The 18,044-nt window shown below is 47.8% G+C and overlaps 1 protein-coding gene and 1 long non-coding RNA gene across 7 annotated transcripts in view; both read right to left on the reverse strand.

The window, feature by feature from the left end:
• Positions 1 to 429: 429 nt before the first annotated feature.
• The window catches only part of LOC143962446 (G protein pathway suppressor 2-like), a 39,814-nt gene continuing 22,199 nt past the window's right edge, over positions 430 to 18,044 (reverse strand). The window contains exons 11-13 of one of the 2 annotated variants that reach the window (XM_077471718.1): positions 13,747 to 13,839; positions 2,418 to 2,501; positions 430 to 2,325 (exon numbers count right to left, since the gene is read on the reverse strand). In XM_077471718.1, the coding sequence (XP_077327844.1) occupies positions 2,242 to 2,325; positions 2,418 to 2,501; positions 13,747 to 13,839 (261 nt within the window). In that variant the 3' untranslated portion in view covers positions 430 to 2,241. The remainder of the gene's footprint in view (positions 2,326 to 2,417; positions 2,502 to 13,746; positions 13,840 to 18,044) is intronic. The other variant, XM_077471719.1, reaches the window with a different exon arrangement.
• Positions 13,851 to 18,042, reverse strand: LOC143962447 (uncharacterized). 5 transcript variants are annotated; one of them, XR_013270692.1, is made up of 3 exons: positions 15,582 to 18,034; positions 14,916 to 15,433; positions 13,851 to 14,841 (listed from the first exon to the last, which is right to left on the reverse strand). It is a non-coding gene; the product is annotated as an uncharacterized LOC143962447 (long non-coding RNA). The 5 variants fall into 5 exon arrangements; XR_013270693.1 differs by having other exon boundaries at positions 13,852 to 15,433; positions 15,582 to 15,951; positions 16,026 to 18,042; XR_013270688.1 differs by having other exon boundaries at positions 13,855 to 15,433; positions 15,582 to 17,024; positions 17,062 to 18,038.

Genomic DNA, 18,044 nt, shown 5'->3' on the forward strand with positions numbered 1-18,044 from the left:
GTAGAATAAGGCAGGCTTGGCTGAAGCGATTTGTAGCCTGCTTTGTTGGTACAGATTTGAGCACAGAGAATGATGAAGACTGGTCAGAGGAGTAGAGGTGCCACCACTCGTTCTTCTATGGCTCCTCCACCCTGACCAGGACACAAAGTGAGACGCTCTGGTAGGGCACAGTAACGGGGTAGAGCTCTCAGGCAGTGGAATCAGATGGGGTTACAAGATGGATAATCACCACGATACTCTAAGACAGGGGTCTTCAAACTACGGCCCTCCAGTTGTTCAGGAACTACAATTCCCATCATGCCTAGTCATGTCTGTGAATGTCAGAGTTTTACAATGCCTCATGGGATGTGTAGTTTCTCAACAGCTGGAGGGCCGTAGTTTGAGGATCCCCTGCTCTAAGAAGATTCTAAAAATCAGTCTGACAACAAAAATGATAAACGGCTTTTATTTTATTACAGCAAGATGCCACAGGCGGGTTCCGTGATGCCGCATCAATTACACTCGGTTAGTAGGAGGTCATAAACTTCTTATTTTATATAAAACATATATTCTTTCCATCACACGCAAATTATTCCATACAACTATTTACACAGGAAAGCTGGCAATGAAACGCAAAAGTATGGAAAGCAAGAAAACATGGGGTGACGATACTGGGACAAGGACAAAAAACACGAGGGAAGGAGGAGGGACAGAGGGAACATGTTAGACAGAGATGTTTAACACATGAGCAAGGGAGGACAGAGGTGTTGGGTTAGATGGAAATCTGAGGAAGGGAGGAAAGAGGGTTCGGGTTAGATGGAGATCTTGGGAAGGAGGGACAGAGGTGTCGGGTTAGATGGAGATCTGGGGTAGGAGGGACAGAGGTGTCGGGTTAGATGGAGATCTGGGGTAGGAGGGACAGAGGTGTCGGGTTAGATGGAGATCTGGGGTAGGAGGGACAGAGGTGTCGGGTTAGATGGAGATCTTGGGAAGGAGGGACAGAGGTGTCGGGTTAGATGGAGATCTGGGGTAGGAGGGACAGAGGTGTCCGGTTAGATGGAGATCTCCGGAAGGAGGGACAGAGGTGTCCGGTTAGATGGAGATCTCCGGAAGGAGGGACAGAGGTGTCGGGTTAGATTGAGATCTTGGGAAGGAGGGACAGAGGTGTCGGGTTAGATTGAGATCTTGGGAAGGAGGGACAGAGGGTTCGGGTTAGATGGAGATCTGGGGTAGGAGGGACAGAGGTGTCGGGTTAGGAGGGACAGAGGTGTCGGGTTAGATGGAGATCTTGGGAAGGAGGGACAGAGGGTTCGGGTTAGATGGAGATCTTGGGTCGTAGGGACAGAGGGTTCGGGTTAGATGGAGATCTTGGGAAGGAGGGACAGAGGGATCGGGTTAGATGGAGATCTGGGGTAGGAGGGACAGAGGTGTCGGGTTAGATGGAGATCTTGGGAAGGAGGGACAGAGGTGTCGGGTTAGATGGAGATCTTGGGAAGGAGGGACAGAGGGTTCGGGTTAGATGGAGATTTTGGGTCGTAGGGACAGAGGGTTCGGGTTAGATGGAGATTTTGGGTCGTAGGGACAGAGGGTTCGGGTTAGATGGAGATCTTGGGAAGGAGGGACAGAGGTGTCGGGTTAGATGGAGATTTTGGGTCGTAGGGACAGAGGGTTTGGGTTAGATGGAGATCTGGGGAAGGAGGGACAGAGGGATCGGGTTAGATGGAGATCTGGGGTAGGAGGGACAGAGGTGTCGGGTTAGATGGAGATCTGGGGTAGGAGGGACAGAGGTGTCGGCTTAGATGGAGATCTAGGAAGGGAGGACAGAGGTGTCGGCTTAGATGGAGATCTGGGGTAGGAGGGACAGAGGTGTCGGGTTAGATGGAGATCTAGGAAGGGAGGACAGAGGTGTCGGGTTAGATAGAGAAATTAAAAATTAGAAAAAAGTCATTTCAGTCTGGAACGTAGACAAAGTATAAGAAGCCTCATTGAGTAAAGAGTAAAACATGAACTATATGTACCGCCCCACACCAACCAATTTGATTAAGAATATTACATTCCAACACGTTTTCCAGTGCCGGCCTCAATCTGACTGCCGTATGGGCAGGGCATACAGCGGTTGTCATCTGAGAAGAAGCAGTGCGGAGCTTTAGGTGAGACATTTTTCGAAGAATTTGTAAATAGTGAGAGGAGGAAGAATATTTACAATCCGGCTTTAATCTTATTAGAAAACCATTCTTGTCAATAATAAGAGGTCCCCGATGTTTATTTGTGGTAGAAGCGCTGATTCTGTCCATGCTGCATGAATGGAAGACGGGGTGTTTGCTGAGGAGAGGCCTGAAATCCAGACTGAGGAAATAAAGCAGAGAAAACACAGATCAAGAAATCTTGAAAAAAAATAAAAACGAAACACTAAAGTTTAGCCTGCAGAGGTCCCTTACTGTGTGGGGCTGCTGAGGTGGAGTCCCGTGGCTGTACCCTCCAGGAGAAGCAGACCTTGAAGTGTGGGTGTAAGACAAGGCAGACTGCAAACAAATGGAGAGATGGTGAGAAGGAGAAAGAGAAGGGATGGGATAGTTGAGCGGAGAGGGGCGAGGGAGAGAGAGAGAGAGACGGACGGAGAGGGGCTAGGAGGAGAAAGAGAGGGATGAGGAGGAGAAAGAGAGGGATGAGGAGAAAGAGTGTGAGGGTTGAGGAGAAAGATGAAGACACACGGGAGGGTTGGGAAGAAAGATAGAAATGTTGAGGAAAAAGATGCAGACAAATTGGAGAGTTGAGGAGAAAAATGAAGATAGACGGGAGAGTTGAAGAGAAAGATGAAGACAGACGGGAGAGTCGAGGAGAAAGATGAAGACAGACGGGAGAGTCGAAGAGAAAGATGAAGACAGACGGGAGGGTTGAGGAGAAAGATGAAGACAGACGGGAGAGTTGAAGAGAAAGATGAAGACAGACGGGAGAGTCGAGGAGAAAGATGAAGACAGACGGGAGAGTCGAAGAGAAAGATGAAGACAGACGGGAGAGTCGAAGAGAAAGATGAAGACAGACGGGAGGGTTGAGGAGAAAGATGAAGACAGACGGGAGAGTCGAGGAGAAAGATGAAGACAGACGGGAGAGTCGAAGAGAAAGATGAAGACAGACGGGAGAGTCGAAGAGAAAGATGAAGACAGACGGGAGAGTCGAAGAGAAAGATGAAGACAGACGGGAGAGTCGAGGAGAAAGATGAAGACAGACGGGAGAGTCGAAGAGAAAGATGAAGACAGACGGGAGGGTTGAGGAGAAAGATGAAGACAGACGGGAGAGTCGAGGAGAAAGATGAAGACAGACGGGAGAGTCGAAGAGAAAGATGAAGACAGACGGGAGAGTCGAAGAGAAAGATGAAGACAGACGGGAGAGTCGAAGAGAAAGATGAAGACAGACGGGAGGGTTGAGGAGAAAGATGAAGACAGACGGGAGGGTTGAAGAGAAAGATGAAGACAGACGGGAGAGTCGAAGAGAAAGATGAAGACAGACGGGAGGGTTGAGGAGAAAGATGAAGACACATGGGAGGGTTGGGAAGAAAGATAGAAATGTTGAGGAAAAAGATGCAGATTGGAGAGTTAAGGAGAAAAATGAAGACAGACGGGAGAGTTGAGGAGAAAGATGAATACAGACGGGAGAGTCGAGGAGAAAGATGAAGACAGACGGGAGAGTCGAGGAGAAAGATGAAGACAGACGGGAGAGTCGAAGAGAAAGATGAAGACAGACGGGAGAGTCGAAGAGAAAGATGAAGACAGACGGGAGAGTCGAAGAGAAAGATGAAGACAGACGGGAGGGTTGAGGAGAAAGATGAAGACAGACGGGAGGGTTGAAGAGAAAGATGAAGACAGACGGGAGAGTCGAGGAGAAAGATGAAGACAGACGGGAGAGTCGAAGAGAAAGATGAAGACAGACGGGAGGGTTGAGGAGAAAGATGAATACAGACGGGAGAGTCGAGGAGAAAGATGAAGACAGACGGGAGAGTCGAAGAGAAAGATGAAGACAGATGGGAGAGTTGAAGAAAAAGATGAAGACAGACGGGAGGGTTGGGAAGAAAGATAGAAATGTTGAGGAAAAAGATGCAGATTGGAGAGTTAAGGAGAAAAATGAAGACAGACGGGAGAGTTGAGGAGAAAGATGAATACAGACGGGAGAGTCGAGGAGAAAGATGAAGACAGACGGGAGAGTCGAAGAGAAAGATGAAGACAGATGGGAGAGTTGAAGAAAAAGATGAAGACAGACGGGAGAGTCGAAGAGAAAGATGAAGACAGACGGGAGGGTTGAGGAGAAAGATGAAGACAGACGGGAGAGTCGAGGAGAAAGATGAAGACAGACGGGAGAGTCGAAGAGAAAGATGAAGACAGACGGGAGAGTCGAAGAGAAAGATGAAGACAGACGGGAGGGTTGAGGAGAAAGATGAAGACAGACGGGAGAGTCGAAGAGAAAGATGAAGACAGACGGGAGAGTCGAAGAGAAAGATGAAGACAGACGGGAGGGTTGAGGAGAAAGATGAAGACACATGGGAGGGTTGGGAAGAAAGATAGAAATGTTGAGGAAAAAGATGCAGATTGGAGAGTTAAGGAGAAAAATGAAGACAGACGGGAGAGTTGAGGAGAAAGATGAATACAGACGGGAGAGTGGAAGAGAAAGATGAAGACAGACGGGAGAGTCGAAGAGAAAGATGAAGACAGACGGGAGAGTCGAAGAGAAAGATGAAGACAGACGGGAGAGTGGAAGAGAAAGATGAAGACAGACGGGAGAGTGGAAGAGAAAGATGAAGACAGACGGGAGAGTCGAAGAGAAAGATGAAGACAGACGGGAGAGTCGAAGAGAAAGATGAAGACAGACGGGAGAGTCGAAGAGAAAGATGAAGACAGACGGGAGAGTCGAAGAGAAAGATGAAGACAGACGGGAGAGTCGAAGAGAAAGATGAAGACAGACGGGAGAGTCGAAGAGAAAGATGAAGACAGACGGGAGAGTCGAAGAGAAAGATGAAGACAGACGGGAGAGTCGAAGAGAAAGATGAAGACAGACGGGAGAGTGGAAGAGAAAGATGAAGACAGACGGGAGAGTGGAAGAGAAAGATGAAGACAGACGGGAGAGTGGAAGAGAAAGATGAAGACAGACGGGAGAGTGGAAGAGAAAGATGAAGACAGACGGGAGAGTGGAAGAGAAAGATGAAGACAGACGGGAGAGTGGAAGAGAAAGATGAAGACAGACGGGAGAGTGGAAGAGAAAGATGAAGACAGACGGGAGAGTCGAAGAGAAAGATGAAGACAGACGGGAGAGTGGAAGAGAAAGATGAAGACAGACGGGAGAGTGGAAGAGAAAGATGAAGACAGACGGGAGAGTCGAAGAGAAAGATGAAGACAGACGGGAGAGTGGAAGAGAAAGATGAAGACAGACGGGAGAGTGGAAGAGAAAGATGAAGACAGACGGGAGAGTCGAAGAGAAAGATGGAAGACAGACGGGAGGGTTGGGAAGAAAGATGAAGACACATGGGAGGGTTGGGAAGAAAGATAGAAATGTTGAGGAAAAAGATGCAGATTGGAGAGTTAAGGAGAAAAATGAAGACAGACGGGAGAGTTGAGGAGAAAGATGAATACAGACGGGAGAGTCGAGGAGAAAGATGAAGACAGATGGGAGAGTCGAAGAGAAAGATGAAGACAGATGGGAGAGTTGAAGAAAAAGATGAAGACAGACGGGAGGGTTGAGGAGAAAGATGAAGACAGACGGGAGAGTCGAGGAGAAAGATGAAGACAGACGGGAGAGTCGAAGAGAAAGATGAAGACAGACGGGAGAGTCGAAGAGAAAGATGAAGACAGACGGGAGGGTTGAGGAGAAAGATGAAGACACATGGGAGGGTTGGGAAGAAAGATAGAAATGTTGAGGAAAAAGATGCAGATTGGAGAGTTGAGGAGAAAGATGAAGACAGACGGGAGAGTCGAGGAGAAAGATGAAGACAGACGGGAGAGTCGAAGAGAAAGATGAAGACAGACGGGAGAGTCGAAGAGAAAGATGAAGACAGACGGGAGAGTCGAAGAGAAAGATGAAGACAGACGGGAGAGTCGAAGAGAAAGATGAAGACAGACGGGAGAGTCGAAGAGAAAGATGAAGACAGACGGGAGAGTCGAAGAGAAAGATGAAGACAGACGGGAGAGTGGAAGAGAAAGATGAAGACAGACGGGAGAGTGGAAGAGAAAGATGAAGACAGACGGGAGAGTGGAAGAGAAAGATGAAGACAGACGGGAGAGTGGAAGAGAAAGATGAAGACAGACGGGAGAGTGGAAGAGAAAGATGAAGACAGACGGGAGAGTGGAAGAGAAAGATGAAGACAGACGGGAGAGTGGAAGAGAAAGATGAAGACAGACGGGAGAGTGGAAGAGAAAGATGAAGACAGACGGGAGAGTGGAAGAGAAAGATGAAGACAGACGGGAGAGTGGAAGAGAAAGATGAAGACAGACGGGAGAGTCGAAGAGAAAGATGAAGACAGATGGGAGAGTCGAAGAGAAAGATGGAAGACAGACGGGAGCGTTGAGGAGAAAGATGAAGACAGACGGGAGCGTTGAGGAGAAAGATGAAGACAGACGGGAGAGTGGAAGAGAAAGATGAAGACAGACGGGAGAGTGGAAGAGAAAGATGAAGACAGACGGGAGAGTCGAAGAGAAAGATGAAGACAGACGGGAGAGTCGAAGAGAAAGATGAAGACAGACGGGAGCGTTGAGGAGAAAGATGAAGACAGATGGGAGAGTCGAGAACGATGAAGACAGACCTGAGGCTTCATGCACACTGGACTTTAAAAAAAAAGTTATAAAAAACACCAGTAGTTTTGCAGTGAGCTTTTCACTGTTTTGTTTTTAAATGTTTTTGCAATAGCTTTTTTTTTTTTAAAAATATTTTTTTTTATTTCCCAATAGACCAAAAACGTTAATCGCTGGCGAACTGCGTTTTTCTGCATTTATCAGCGTTTTTTTGATGTTCAAGTGTTTTTACAGCTGAAAAACTCCTCTCGGAACCCACTAATTTTATTTATTTTTTTTTTTTTAAAGCCAAGAAGCACCCCAGCCAAAAACGGATAACTGCTTATGTAAGCATGAACATATAGGATAACATGATGGGGAGTTTATTGACTGTAGAAAAAAAAAAAAAAAAACATCTGAAGCCAAAAACAGCTGCTGTAAAAACGTCCAGCGTGCATAAGGCCTCAGAGTTGAGAAAGATGAAGACAGACTAGAGAGATGAGGAGAAAGATGAAGACAGACGGGAGAGTTGAGAAGAAAAATGAAGACAGATGGGAGAGATGAGGAGAAAGATGAAGACAGACGGGAGAGATGAGGAGAAAGATGAAGACAGACGAGAGAGATGAGGAGAAAGATGAAGACAGACGAGAGAGATGAGGAGAAAGATGAAGACAGACGGGAGAGTTGAGAAGAAAAATGAAGACAGACTAGAGAGATGAGAAAGAGGAAGACATACGTGAGAGTTGGGGAAAACGAAAACAGACCTGAGGCCTCATGCACAATGGATGTTATAAAAACAGCAGTAGCTTTGCAGTGAGCTTTTCAACATTTTATGCAATAGCGTTTTTTAGCGTTTTTCCACGTTAGCATTTAAAAAAAAAAAAAAAAAATTATATATATATATATATTTTTTTTTTTCCAATGGACCAAAAATGTTAAACGTTTTTCTGCGTTTATCAGTGTTTTTTGACATTTGAGCATTTTTACAGCTGAAAAACTCCTCTCAGAACCATGAAGACAGATGGCAGAGTTAAGGAGAAAGATGAAGACAGACAGGAGAGTTAGAGAGAAGGATGACAAAAGATGGAAATGTTGAGGAAAAAGATGCAGATGGGAGAGCTGAGGAGAAAAATGAAGACAACAGGAGAGTTCACAAGAAAGATGAAGACAGTTGGAAAAGTTGAGGAGAAAGACGAAGACAGTTGGAAAAGTTGAGGAGAAGAACGAAGACAGTTGGAAAAGTTGAGGAGAAAGACAAAGACAGTTGGAAAAGTTGAGGAGAAAGACAAAGACAGTTGGAAAAGTTGAGGAGAAAGACAAAGACAGTTGGAAAAGTTGAGGAGAAAGACAAAGACAGTTGGAAAAGTTGAGGAGAAAGACAAAGACAGTTGGAAAAGTTGAGGAGAAAGATGACAGATGGGAGAAGAGATGAGGGGAAAGATGAAGACAGATGAGGGGAAAGATGAAGACAGATGAGGGGAAAGACGAAGACAGATGGGAGAAGAGATGAGGGGGAAAGACGAAGACAGATGAGGGGGAAAGACGAAGACAGATGAGGGGGAAAGACGAAGACAGATGGGAGAAGAGATGAGGGGGAAAGACGAAGACAGATGGGAGAAGAGATGAGGGGGAAAGACGAAGACAGATGGGAGAAGAGATGAGGGGGAAAGACGAAGACAGATGAGGGGGAAAGACGAAGACAGATGAGGGGGAAAGACGAAGACAGATGAGGGGGAAAGACGAAGACAGATGGGAGAGATGAGGGGGAAAGACGAAGACAGATGGGAAAAGAGATGAGGGGAAAGACGAAGACAGATGAGGGGGAAAGACAAAGACAGATGAGGGGGAAAGACAAAGACAGATGAGGGGGAAAGACAAAGACAGATGAGGGGGAAAGACAAAGACAGATGAGGGGGAAAGACAAAGACAGATGAGGGGAAAGACGAAGACAGATGAGGGGAAATATGAGAAGAAAGATGAAGACAGACTCGAGAGATGAGGAGAAAGATTAAGACAGATGGGAGAGATGAGGGGAAAGATGAAGACAGATGGGAGAAGAGATGAGGGGAAAGACGAAGACAGATGGGAGAAGAGATGAGGGGAAAGACGAAGACAGATGAGGGGAAAGACGAAGACAGATGAGGGGAAATATGAGAAGAAAGATGAAGACAGACTCGAGAGATGAGGAGAAAGATTAAGACAGATGGGAGAGATGAGGGGAAAGATGAAGAAAGGTGGGAGAGTTCAGGAGAAAGATGAAGAGAGATAGGAGGAGAGGAGGAGACAGACAAAGAGTAGAGGAGAAAGCTGACGAGTGAGAGGAGAGAGAAGGACGAGAGAGATGAAGAGAGGGAAAGGTGAGGAGGTAAAGGGAAACAAGAGAAGTAACGAGAAGAAAGCTGAAGAAAGGCAGGAGAGGTGAGGGGGAGAAAGACGAATAGAGGGGAGAAAGACGAAGAGGGGAGGGGGGAGAAAGACGAAGAGGGGAGGGGGAGAAAGACGAAGAGGGGAGGGGGAGAAAGACGAAGAGGGGAGGGGGAGGAAGACGAAGAGAGGAGGGGTCAGGAGGAGACAGTAATTAGAATTTTTGTTTATCTGTACATCATAGTCATGGCTGATTGGGTTATGTTGCAACCTTCAGGTGACTAGACACTGGCAAAAAAGAGTGGAGAGATATCTGTGTCCTGTGATGTACTTGCAAGAAAAGGATTTGACAGGTAAACCAAAAATCCTAGATTCTTAATCATACATCACTGGAAACGGGGTGTCTTCATATTCATAACTACTTGAGATGTCCCGAAAGAAAGAGGGAACCCCACTACAGAGACATCTGCAAGACCTTCCACCCAAAACTGGCGTCCACAGAGCCACGAACATCTACCTGGTGGAACTTGGTAAACCTGTGCAGAGAAGGCCGAGTAGCAGCCTGGCAAACTTGAATAACAGAAGCTTGATGCTATAGGTCAGGAAGCAAAGACACTCCTCCACTAGGAGGGGAGAAACCTTGCTCTTGAGGCCATAGGGCCTGAAAAATCCACCTAGAAATAATCTAACCCTTGCAAGGGCATTAAGGTAGGACAGGGATTCAGACTACTGAAAGAAAACGGTTGACTTCAGAGAAATGTGGACAACGTTCAATGAGTGAAGAACCTTCTACAACGAATTAGGAAAAAAAAAAAAGGAGACAACACAATGTCCTGATTCAGGTGGAACAAGGAAACCACCTATGGTGAAAAGAGATGCCCGAGGCCTGGGCACCACCTTATACTTGTGAAGAATCAGGAAAGGTTCCCTGCAGGAAAGCACATCCGGCTCTGTAAAGGCAACCAAACATTACGAGTAAATAGCACCAAAAAAATCCTTCACAGAGGCTCCAATGGAAAAGTCTGTAGAACAGACAAGACCAAATCCGCCCCAAGTGATCGATATACATCTCAGGAATTTAAAAAATGGTCTTGCAGATTTCTACCTTTTGTTATTGTGAAGAAATAGTTGTTTGTCTTTGTCCATGTGCAATGTAAATTGGAGTAACCTTATAATGATCAGTCAGCTACTGCACATGCAGGGCTCTAATGAGGAAAGTGGCAGGGTCTGCCTCCCTTTAGACCTGATTTCCCTTTGGAAGTATTTCATTAAAAATGACATTTTTATTGCAGGGGATGCCTAAAATCTGACTCGGTGAGCCAAAAGCAGTGAGCCAATAACATAAGCAGGAAATAATAATTTCTGGGGGGGCGTTATGTACACCATTTGTGTACAGAAGCCTCTAGGCTCCCATATTGGATTTTACAGAAAACTACAGCAACTGCAGAGTGAAAAGGAAAGGTCGGGTTTAATAATATTCAATTACATTACGACTTGTGTAACAATTGTGGAGTTACCCTTTAAAGTGATAAAAAAAAAACAAAAAAAAAAAACCGAAGACAAACATGTTATGTTATACTTACCTGCTCTGTGCAAGGATTTTGCACAGAGCGGCCCCGATCCTTCTTTTCTGGGGTCCCCCAAAGGAGCTCCTGGCTCCTCCTCTTCGAGTGCCCCCACAGAGAGGCGCTTTCCATGGGGGCACTCCCACTCCTACTGCGGTGTCCATTTGGGAAGAATGCATTAAAAAGGTGAGAAAACACAAAAGGTTTACCACCCCTTTAAGGTCCCACGGAGTCAAAGGGGCCTGCACAGGCCAAGCAATCCAGTGCGACACCCGGAACAAAAGGATTCTACCAAAGAATCACATAATGGGTCTCTGAAACACAATGGCCAAAGCCCGAGATGTGCCCCATGATGGTACCTAAGACCAGAGGCATCTCATCTCCAGACGGTCAGGGATAAACATTTACGAGTCTCACACCAGGCAAAATAGGCCTTCCATGTATGATGGCACACCTTCCTGAAGGTCAACTTTCCAACCCCCGAGGAAGGTGGGAATCACAGGATCACAAACTCCCTTGACCCTTAGGACTTGGCCATCAAAAGTCAAAGCAAGTGATTGCAATGGAGGATGGGGCAGCAAATATGGCTGATCTGGAGGAGCCCAGGGCTGGTTTGTCAAGAGATTGAGGATGCCTGGATACTGCACTCTTCTTGACCAAGCTAGTGCAATCAGAATGACCAGACTGCCCTCCAACCCAATCCTTTTTAACAGATGAGGAAAAAGCTGCAGAGGAGGAAAGGCATAGATCAGAGACAACTGATGCCAAGGAGTCACCAGGGCATCCACCCCAAATGCTTGAGTATCCCTGGTCCAGGACACAACCCTGCCCAGCTTGTTGTGGAAAATCTACACCAAGAGATCCTCATGTCCACTTCAGCATCCCCCCACTGCAAACACCTCCAAGTGAAGGGCCTATTCTCCTGCTGGATTCAGTTGTGGAAGGCTAAGGAAGTCCTACTGGTAATTTCCCACCCCCAGGAACGTGTACATGTACTGCAGAGAGGGCCAGAACGTGAAGCCCGGGGCAAGAACAGGTCCACTTCTTCTTGTGGAGTGTAACTTCTTGATGGTTCATGTATGCTACCACCGTGGCATTGTCCGACTGACAGGGAGACCCCAAATGGTAGACAGAGCAGTATAGGAGAGGCAGACAAATCACTGAGAAAGGCAAAAGACATCCCCCCCCCCCAAGTGGAGGTGTCCCTTTACTATGAAGAGGATGTGCCTCTGAACCCAGTGGACATGGGATTCCAGTTCTTCTCAAGGAATTGAAATGTAGGCTTCGGCTTAGAGCTTTCTGCTTACAAAAAGGAGGTCTTGGATTAGAAAGGGGGAACCATTTTCTGATTTGTTAATTTTGCCTTCTTCTAGAGTAACGGAATTCAGTTCCTCAAAGTCACCTTCTGAATGAAGGCATTAACAGGGCAGGCTCTCAAGTTGCTTCTTGAAGAGAAGAAGTTCTACCAACCAGCACTTGAGCCATTGGATCCTACTCATATGGACAGACATAGCGCCCAACCTGGAGAGCTGCCATATGGAGCCTTCCAACTACCTTAAGGCTCTCAAAAAAATCCTCCAGGAATTGCCAAATTCCTGGTCCAATTCTCTGGAACACAACCTATGCTTTGCCCAAACTTTGAGGAATTGACAAATTTCCACCTACAGAGCTACTCCTACAAGAGGAAAGAAGGACCCCTTAAAAGAGGGCATGCCACCTCTTATCAGTGGTGTCTTTAAAGACCGGGACCGTCAGGATCTTATGCAAGTAGGAATCCCTCTTCCATGGGGTACTACTGATGTGAGGGAACACTTCTCCAGGTGAGCCCAATGAGCATACATCAGTTCCTCCAAATAAAGATGCAGATGAAAAGATCTAGGATTTGTAGTCCGCCACCACCAGGACCCAAATCCAGTGTCTATGGGAGAGGAGGACTCTGGAAGCAGAACCAAGATGAGTTTGTAAGGTGTTGTCCTTTGCATGTGAAACAGCCCGAACCCGGAGACTCATCCTGAAAGGACTCACCCAAAGAAGACTCTCAAACCTCAACATCTGTCTCCTCATCCAGAAGATGATCCTCCGACACCACATAACCCACAAGAGGGGAAGAAGAGCACCCAATGCATTGCAATCCAGTTCTGCCCTGGACTTCTATAGCACCATGCCAGTGAGGTCACCAGATACTGGTGACCCCAGAGATGGCTGTCCGCAGAATTCAATGCCAAACTGCAACAGGCCATCCCTGTTCTTGCATGCGGGGGTCAAGGTACCGTCCCCCTCCGGGCCCCCAGGGCTGTAGATAACTGATCAGGATTAAGCCTTTGCCAAGCAAGGGTGTGCAGAATAGGCCATGAAAACGGGACTAACACAAAGGGATCTTCAGAGAGACGTCCCAGGCACATCCATCACGTAGGAACCCAAAAAATCTGGGGTTTAGTTGAGGTGGGAGGGGTCTGGGGAATCCCACCTTTTTTTTTAGTCAGTGTCCATTCACCTGAAGGTGGCAGCATAACCCAAGTAGTCGTGAATATCTAAGACACCCGATAGCCTGCGGTGTAGAGTTAGGGAAGATGGACACAGGACAGGTGAGGGGGGAGGAGGGGGATGATAGAGAGGTAAGGAGTAGAAAGAGGAGGATAGACGGGAGAAGTGAAGAAGAGAGGTGAATGTAGACAGGAGAAGAGAGATGAGGATAGACAGGAGAGGTGAGGGATGGAGGATAGACAGGAGAGGTGAGGAGAAGAGAGATGAGGATAAATGGAAGGAGGTGAGGAGAAGAGAGATGAGGGGAAAAGAGATGAGGATAGACAGGAGAGGTGAGGAGAAGAGAGATGAGGATAAATTGAAGGAGGTGAGGAGAAGAGAGATGAGTAAAGTTGGAGAGGTGTAGAGAGATGGGGATAAATGGAAGAGGTATGGAGAAGGGAGGTGAGGGGAAGAGAGAGATGAGGAAAGTTGGAGAGGTGAAGAGAGATGAGGATAGGTAGGAGAGATATGAGAGGAGGGGGAGGAGGAGGAGGAGGAGGAGGAGGGTAAAGGGAAAACACCTGCAGGTGGCATGTTACTCGGCTATTGCGGAGTCTTACCTTGGCAGTTTGCATGGGCACAGCTATCTGAGGTGCGGTGAGGAGAGTCTGGGTGGGGTGCAGAGCCTGGGGGTGCATGGGGCGGAGGGTAGACTACAATAAAACAGAAGCTGGTCAGGGCACATCCTCATCCAGACACCGTTCAGAAGTATGAATAAATATGACTCTGCCCTGTGAGGACGACAATGTACCCTCCCCCTCTCCATTTTCTAACAGCTGTGCTCATCACTGGGGGAAACAGAGAGGTGCTGCAGCAAAATGTAGATAAATAGCTGTACTTGCCCTCCCCATCTCATCAATAACCCCCATTACTGACCTCAGACCAAACGGCAACCACCACCCCAGGGCAATCCTGCTCCAGCAGGGAAGAGACATCTCCATTGGGGTTTGTGGAGATAATACACAGCGCTCAACTCTGTTGGAAAGTATAATGTGATGTCCTAGTCTATCTGTTCATTTCCACCACAAAGGTTCTGGTGAAAACCCCCCTGAGATGCCACCACAGGATGGATGTGCTGAGGAATAGAGCTAGAAAGTAGGATAAGGCCAAGGGTCATGTGACCCCCCCCCCCCCCCCCAGTGCTACTTGTGTGCCACCAAGCGTATGTCCCACCATGCCACCAATACACTTGATGGCCAACAACCTGTTCATACCTGACCAATGCCAGACAGTTGTCCGTTACCTTGTATTACCCAAGAGAAGGGAAGCTCACTCATATGAGCTTACTGGACCCTCCATTCCAGAACATGGCCATTAATATGTAGGTCATGGTCACACCATGTCTTTATGGAGCTGCCTTTGTACACATGGGGGGGGGTGCACCGTCATGGTGGAACAGCAAAGGGTCTTCAAACAGTTACCACCGAGCTGGAACAGCACAATTGTCTATAATGTCTCCAGTGGAGACACCTGATGGAGTATTACCAGGACCCTTCACTGGAGGCACCTGATGGAATATTACCAGGACCCTTCACTACAGACACCTGATGGATTATTACCAGGACCCTTCACTGGAGACACCTGATGGAGTATTACCAGGACCCTTCACTGGAGACACCTGATGGACTATTACCAGGACCCTTCACTGGAGACACCTGATGGATTATTACCAGGACCCTTCACTGGAGACACCCGATGGAGTATTACCAGGACCCTTCACTGGAGACACCTGATGGAGTATTACCAGGACCCTTCACTGGAGACACCTGATGGAGTATTACCAGGACCCTTCACTGGAGACACCTGATGGAGTATTACCAGGACCCCTCACTGGAGACACCTGATGGACTATTACCAGGACCCTTCACTGGAGACACCTGATGGATTATTACCAGGACCCTTCACTGGAGACACCCGATGGAGTATTACCAGGACCCTTCACTGGAGACACCTGATGGAGTATTACCAGGACCCTTCACTGGAGACACCTGATGGAGTATTACCAGGACCCTTCACTGGAGACACCTGATGGAGTATTACCAGGACCCTTCACTGGAGACACCTGATGGACTATTACCAGGACCCTTCACTGGAGACACCTGATGGAGTATTACCAGGACCCCTCACTGGAGACACCTGATGGAGTATTACCAGGACCCTTCACTGGAGACACCTGATGGAGTATTACCAGGACCCTTCACTGGAGACACCTGATGGAATATTACCAGGACCCTTCACTGGAGACACCTGATGGATTATTACCAGGACCCTTCACTACAGACACCTGATGGAGTATTACCAGGACCCTTCACTGGAGACACCTGATGGATTATTACCAGGACCCTTCACTACAGACACCTGATGGAGTATTACCAGGACCCTTCACTACAGACACCTGATGGAATATTACCAGGACCCTTCACTGGAGACACCTGATGGAATATTACCAGGACCCTTCACTGGAGACACCTGATGGAGTATTACCAGGACCCTTCACTGGAGACACCTGATGGAATATTACCAGGACCCTTCACTGGAGACACCTGATGGAATATTACCAGGACCCTTCACTGGAGACACCTGATGGAGTATTACCAGGACCCTTCACTGGAGACACCTGATGGAATATTACCAGGACCCTTCACTGGAGACACCTGATGGACTATTACCAGGACCCCTCACTGGAGACACCTGATGGAGTATTACCAGGACCCTTCACTGGAGACACCTGATGGAGTATTACCAGGACCCCTCACTGGAGACACCTGATGGAGTATTACCAGGACCCTTCACTGGAGACACCTGATGGAGTATTACCAGGACCCTTCACTACAGACACCTGATGGATTATTACCAGGACCCTTCACTGGAGACACCTGATGGAGTATTACCAGGACCCTTCACTGGAGACACCTGATGGAGTATTACCAGGACCCTTCACTGGAGACACCTGATGGAGTATTACCAGGACCCTTCACTGGAGACACCTGATGGACTATTACCAGGACCCTTCACTGGAGACACCTGATGGACTATTACCAGGACCCTTCACTACAGACACCTGATGGAGTATTACCAGGACCCTTCACTACAGACACCTGATGGAGTATTACCAGGACCCTTCACTGGAGACACCTGATGGAGTATTACCAGGACCCTTCACTACAGACACCTGATGGAGTATTACCAGGACCCTTCACTGGAGACACCTGATGGAGTATTACCAGGACCCTTCACTGGAGACACCTGATGGAGTATTACCAGGACCCTTCACTGGAGACACCTGATGGAGTATTACCAGGACCCTTCACTGGAGACACCTGATGGAGTATTACCAGGACCCCTCACTGGAGACACCTGATGGAGTATTACCAGGACCCTTCACTGGAGACACCTGATGGAGTATTACCAGGACCCTTCACTGGAGACACCTGATGGAGTATTACCAGGACCCTTCACTGGAGACACCTGATGGAGTATTACCAGGACCCTTCACTGGAGACACCTGATGGAGTATTACCAGGACCCTTCACTGGAGACACCTGATGGAGTATTACCAGGACCCTTCACTGGAGACACCTGATGGAATATTACCAGGACCCTTCACTACAGACACCTGATGGAGTATTACCAGGACCCTTCACTGGAGACACCTGATGGAATATTACCAGGACCCTTCACTGGAGACACCTGATGGACTATTACCAGGACCCCTCACTGGAGACACCTGATGGACTATTACCAGGACCCCTCACTGGAGACACCTGATGGACTATTACCAGGACCCTTCACTGGAGACACCTGATGGAGTATTACCAGGACCCTTCACTGGAGACACCTGATGGAATATTACCAGGACCCTTCACTACAGACACCTGATGGAGTATTACCAGGACCCTTCACTGGAGACACCTGATGGAATATTACCAGGACCCTTCACTGGAGACACCTGATGGACTATTACCAGGACCCCTCACTGGAGACACCTGATGGACTATTACCAGGACCCCTCACTGGAGACACCTGATGGACTATTACCAGGACCCCTCACTGGAGACACCTGATGGAATATTACCAGGACCCTTCACTACAGACACCTGATGGAGTATTACCAGGACCCTTCACTACAGACACCTGATGGAGTATTACCAGGACCCTTCACTGGAGACACCTGATGGAGCATTACCAGGACCCTTCACTGGAGACACCTGATGTAGTATTACCAGGACCCTTCACTGGAGACACCTGATGGACTATTACCAGGACCCTTCACTGGAGACACCTGATGTAGTATTACCAGGACCCTTCACTGGAGACACCTGATGGATTATTACCAGGACCCTTCACTGGAGACACCTGATGGATTATTACCAGGACCCTTCACTGGAGACACCTGATGGATTATTACCAGGACCCTTCACTGGAGACACCTGATGGATTATTACCAGGACCCTTCACTGGAGACACCTGATGGAGTATTACCAGGACCCGTCACTGGAGACACCTGATGGAGTATTACCAGGACCCTTCACTGGAGACACCTGATGGAGTATTACCAGGACCCTTCACTGGAGACACCTGATGGAATATTACCAGGACCCCTCACTGGAGACACCTAATGGAGTATTACCAGGACCCTTCACTGGAGACACCTAAACGCCATCATCTGGAAGGGGGTTCACATACTTTTAGCCATATAGTGGGTGCGATGGTCATGTGACCCTATACTTTGGGCCATATAATGGGTATGATGATTTTGGGGACCCCATACTCTTGGCCACATAGTGGGTATATATTATATATTCATATTGAACATATTGATCATTGGTCACCCGATGGGGGGCCACAGTTCAGTCAT

Source organism: Lithobates pipiens, unplaced genomic scaffold (assembly GCF_037356315.1).
Source record: "Lithobates pipiens isolate NorthernLeopardFrog02 unplaced genomic scaffold, aLitPip1_a1.2 Scaffold_8, whole genome shotgun sequence".
In the NCBI taxonomy this organism is placed as follows: Eukaryota; Metazoa; Chordata; class Amphibia; order Anura; family Ranidae; genus Lithobates; species Lithobates pipiens.